Source organism: Dipteris shenzhenensis, chromosome 25 (assembly GCF_047967505.1).
Source record: "Dipteris shenzhenensis isolate YYH24624 ecotype China chromosome 25, Dip_SZ_1.0, whole genome shotgun sequence".
Taxonomy (NCBI): Eukaryota; Viridiplantae; Streptophyta; class Polypodiopsida; order Gleicheniales; family Dipteridaceae; genus Dipteris; species Dipteris shenzhenensis.
Window position 1 is genome coordinate 35693027 of NC_141620.1, and position 5456 is coordinate 35698482.

The 5456-nt window shown below is 44.8% G+C and overlaps 1 protein-coding gene across 1 annotated transcript; it reads right to left on the reverse strand.

The window, feature by feature from the left end:
- Positions 1-234: 234 nt before the first annotated feature.
- On the reverse strand, positions 235-1010 carry LOC147885814 (uncharacterized). Its single transcript, XM_087396857.1, has 2 exons — positions 773-1010; positions 235-422 (listed from the first exon to the last, which is right to left on the reverse strand). The coding sequence occupies exons 1-2, from the start codon at positions 983-985 to the stop codon at positions 255-257; spliced, it is 381 nt and encodes a 126-aa protein (XP_087252983.1). The 5' UTR covers positions 986-1010; the 3' UTR covers positions 235-254.
- Positions 1011-5456: the final 4446 nt, after the last annotated feature.

Below are 5456 nucleotides of genomic sequence, written 5' to 3' on the forward strand. Positions count from 1 at the left end.
GATAATTCGTTACATAAGAGTGCGTCGTGGGCAAGGAGAGAGGAGAGTACTTCTCTACGATGTAACTGAAAACTCAAACCACATCAGCATAGCCGAATTATAATCTTCTATATTATAAAGTTAAGCCAGTTCTGCTAGAAAATATCTGGGAAAGCTTCTCAATCTTACGGGATAGTAAAACTAAAGACACTCCAGTGCAAAGTTACAGGCTTCGGAAGATGAACATTCGTTGCCAAATCTGATCTGTATACGATCTAGTGGTGGTGGAAGTGATGTTTGGCTTCCTTCTCCGCATCTTTCTTGTCATGGCGTTCGTGCAAGGCATAAGCTCCAGATCCAACCGCTATTGCTCCCGCAACAGCTTCTCCGATGCGGTGGTGGTGAGCATTCTCAGGGTCTTTCTTGGCCTGATGTTTTTCATACTGTCACAAGAGCAGATGAATATGAGGAGTCGCGTAACAGATCAAAATGCATAGCAAAACAAAGACCTTCGAGTCCCTCAGCCTCAAACTCTCCTCGTAGACTCCAAAACAAAACTTTCTGCTTGGAAATTTGATATATCATCACAGAAGACAGCTCGCCCATTGCAAGCCGTAGCGAACATCAATAATAGCTGAAAATACAAGCAGCCGGCACCTCAAAATTACTTTCTAATGTGATAAAATGCCCGTCCAAAACCCAGTAATTCCGTCCATTTCAAAACAAGCCCGACAGCAGTAAAAACTACAGCAACCGAAATAGAAGACTTAGATCCGAAACAGCAGAGAGATACCAGAGCGGCGGCTCCGCCGAGGATAGCACCGGCCGCGGCGAGGTGCTCCTTGTGGGCATGTTGCTTAATCTCGACCTTGGCGTCATAGGCCTTGCCGTCGACAAAGGTGGAGGAGCTTTGAACCTCAGTGGTCTGAAAGACAACGTCGCCATGGCTGTGCTTCTTGTGCGAACCGAAGAGGCCACGGTCACGGTGCTCGCCGGAATCAGCCATGGAAAGAGGTGGGGGATGGGCTGGGACGACGGCGAAGGCGAAGACGAAGCTGATAGGATGTGCAGGATCAGATGACGGAACTGAGCAGGGATGAGGTCCCTACTTATAGCGGGATGGCGGGACGTGCAACGACGGAAATTATATTGGAATAGGATCAGATTACGAAGTTGAGAGCATGGATGATTTTATCGACGAAGATCAGATCACGAAATTGATGAGGTTGCTATTTATAGCCAGGATAGTTGACATGCAACGACGGAAATTTCGTCCGTTCATTTACCGTACTTTCCGAACTTGGAAAGTGCGTCAAGCTTGGGTTCTTTTACGGCAATTAAAGTTAAAAGAAAATCTTGTTCACAACCGAATACGGGTTGAAAAGTGACCCGGTGGTCTCTTTGAGCTCTTCCCAAATTTGTAGACCTTTCATTCAACCACCTATCATCTAGAAGTTCAACCATATTAAAGTCACCAACAAGAATAAATATTCAACCACCTATCATCTAGAAGTTCAACCATATTAAAGTCACCAACAAGAATAAAGTTCCCCCCCAATTTGTGGAGAGGATCCGAGGAGGCTCATAAAATCAAGCAATAGTAAAAGAAACGTTTTTCATTTTGCACTTAATTGAAATCCATTTGCTTTCTCTATCTTGTTGAAAGTTGGTGATTCCATCCTTGTAATGAGACAAGACACCCAAAGTTGTGCCACATTTGCCTTTGAACTAGAATATCATGTGCTATCTTAACTTCTTGTAAAGCTATAAAAGTTGGAGAGAGAGATTTAGATCTCATCCAACTTGATAATTCTTGACCTCTAAGGGGGTCAAGAGACCACATTAAGCGTGAGGAAGGAAATTGGCTTATTTACCATCTTTATTTTTTCCCTTTTTAGCCTTGGGGGTAGGGCTTTTAAGAGGGAAATTCTGTGACTGAGTCACTTGTGACAATCTTCTCTTATTATGCACATTGGCTTGAGCATTTCCTTTGAGAGTAAAGTTTTTCTCAACAACTCCAGTAGGGGTGGGAGTTCTTCCTCAAATTCATCAACTTCAATGTCACTCATAATTAAGTCCTAAATTATTGATTTATTTCATTCTCAAAGGCCTTTAGCTACTCAAGTTTTACCTCATCCTCATCCATGTCATTTTCTTATACCCATTGCTCATGAGTTTCTTGATCAATTAGTGCCTCAAAGGCATTTTTTGTTTCAAAAGAGTTAGGGGAAGTTGTCCTAACAAGCTAGTTGGACAATCTTGTTAGGTTCAAGTATTTCGGAGCTAGCTCCAGGATTAGAGAATGATTTGTTGGCTTTCCCAATCCACCTTGTTTTGGGAGGTCGAGAAGTAAGAGTAGTTTCCTTAGGGAGTTTTGGTTTATTCCTCTTCAATGGACAATTTTTCACTGTATGAGAGAAGAGACCACACAAAAAGCAAGAAATAGGTAGGTTATTCTAGAATTTAAGGGTTGTTCCTTGTAGATATCTCCATTCTCCACCACAATCCTCAGACTCGGAACAATATGCTCGATCGGCGTGATTGCTTCCAGTCCAAATGCCAATTTAAAGGGAGTCAACCTTGTGGCCACCTTGAATGATGTGCGATACGCCCATAGTGCACTATCCTAGTTCTTCCACAAACACTCTCTTCTTTCATCCATCCTAGTGCTTCTCATTAAGATTTAATCCTCATGGATGCTTTGTTGAGGATATGAAAAATAACGGTCACTTGATAGCAAAAGGAAAGAAGAAGGGCATCCTAGTCCTTCCACAGACACTCTCTTCTTTCTTGCATCGTAGTCCATATCCCTTTCTTTATCATCTCCCCACCCATGGATGTCCTTGGCATTGTCGAAGACGTGGAGTTCGGAATTAACAATCTCAAAGAATGAATTGCTGACCAAGGAGCACAGAGAGAGGCCAGAATTCGACAAGGCTCTCCTTTGACACACATGGAGAGAGAGGAATTTGATGCACAAAGGCACGCAGAGAGGGAGGAGACTCTCAAGATAGCAGAGAGTGAAAGACTTTTAAGACATATGATAAAAGCACGACAAGATCTCTTAGACTTCTTAAGTAACCTGCGTTATCGCAGCTCTCGTCATGGGCGATTTAAGCCAACAATCTCATCCCAATCCGTGCGGTGCTCATTCACTAGTAGTGATATGATCCTCTTGAACGTATGATTGGTAGACTCGGCCAGTCCATTCGCTTGCGGATAATAGGGGGAAGACTTCTTATGAATCACCATATAAAAAGCATTCATCCGCTTGATGACTTTGTTGACAAAATGAGTCCCCCTGTCTCACTGACAATCTCAATTGGACACCTGAACCGAGTGAACACATCGCGGTATAGACACCTTGCAACCAATTTTGCGGTGTTGTCCTACAAGGCCCAAGCTTCCACCCATTTGGTGCAATAATCAGTGTGGCTACCAGAGTGTAGCAATTCCGTGTGTGGGTAGTTGCGAGCTTGAATGGACCCATGAAATACAAGCCCCATTTCTGAAATGGTTCCAGAGGCAAGATGGGATTAAGTGGCATGCGGTCTCAATCAGTGGGTTGTCCCAACCATTGGCAAAGGTCGCAACTTTTTGCAAACCATCGAGCATCCTTCTGTATGGTCGACCACCATAACCCTACTTGTAGAACTTTCTTTGTGGTGGTGACTTCGCTCGCAAAATGGCCACCCGAAACCCCACAATGGGCTTCCATTAGCAGTGCTTCTTGCTCATGAGGTGGAACACATGGCAACAGTGCCTCAGTTAGATGTCGTAGGTACAATTGTCCCAGGACTACTTCAAAGGATTGGCTCCGCAATGCCAAGCGTTTCCTCTAATCTCGACTCATGTACTTGGGCATGATGCCAGTAGATAGGAATGATACCATCTCATCATACCATGACCATGATCCTTCTGGGATGAGACTTCAGCCTCTGCCATGATCGGATCGCTCGAAAAATCGCTGCCAGCTCTGCATCAGGAAACTCGTCCTCCACTTCCATTAGCAGCTCCCCAGACTCCAATTGGGAAAGGTAATCTGCAACTGTATGCTGCAAGCCCGGGTGATGAATCACATCAAAATCGTATTCTTGCAAGAGCAACACCCATCGTGCCAATTGGCCCATAAGACTTTGTTGCTTCACCAAATATAATAATGCGGAATGATCAACATGGAAGACAAACGGTTGGCCCAACAAATAATGCCAAAATTTATTGATAGAATAGATCATGCCCAGTCCTTCCCGCTCCGTGACGAAATAATTCTTTTCGGCCGTTGAGAGCCGTCGGCTTGTGTAGTAGACTGGGTGATACCACTTATTCGCATCTTCCTGCATCAAGATGCTCCCAATAGCTCTATCTGAGGCATCCACGAACACATAAAAATTTTTCTCCCAAAATCCAGAGACAACAACACTGGTGCTCTAGAAAGCTGAATCTTCAGCTGCCAGTATGCTTGGTCGCACTGTGTGGTCCACACGAATGCCTTTAGTTCCACATGTGCCAATGCATTCAAGGGAATCGCCATGTGAGTCAGGAACCACAAATGTTTGCCATGCCAATGAATTTGGCCCAAGAACCGCAAGCATTCCTTAGGCGTTGTTGGTGCTCGGGCTTGCATAATTACTGCCACTTTATCCAGATCCACCGCAATTCCTTCCGTCGAAATCACATGCCCTAGGAGTCGGCTGCTACGGACTGCAAATGCAGACTTCATCGGATTCAGATTGAAGGAGACTTCCCTGCATCGTTGGAAACATTTCCACTATGGTCATCCAGGAAAATCCTCATGAAATCTATCAAATAGGACCCAAAGATCTCCTGCATTGCCCGTTGAAAGGTCGAGGGAGCATTCCGCAATCCGAACCACATAACTATGCAGACATAGACCCCCAAGATGTGATAAATGCTGTTTTGGGTTGGTCTTCCGGAGCCATTTGGATTTGGTTGTACCTGCTATATCCTTCCAAGGAGTACACCTCATGCCCTGCCACTTCATCGAGCATAGAATCCATATAGGGCAAGGGAAATGGATTAGGAAATGTGGTAGCATTCAGCTTGTGGTACTCAACACAAATCCACATCTACTAGCACCTAAGCAAAAGTCCGAACTTGTGCCTTTACGGAAATCATCGAAATTCTCATGTCGGTCAAAGGGACTATCGGAACTGGGCACGAATCAGCTTGACATAGCTCCACGTCTTTTGCTTCAGACTCTGTGTGCAGGGAATGCAACAATTGCTGGTGGAATCCCGAAACCAGATTAAGCAATCGGCCCAATGAAATTTGGATAGGAGCCTCCAAAATGCACTCCAACCCCGGCTCCCTTTGCAGAGAATTCGCCTGCCTCTTGGCTTGGTTAGCGACCAACAACAGAGTTGCTTCGACTACCATCGTACCATTTCTTGGTAAGTGTAATTTGAACTTGGCTTGAGTCTCCGCCTCTGAGTGAACAATTTGTTCCGCAAACTGCA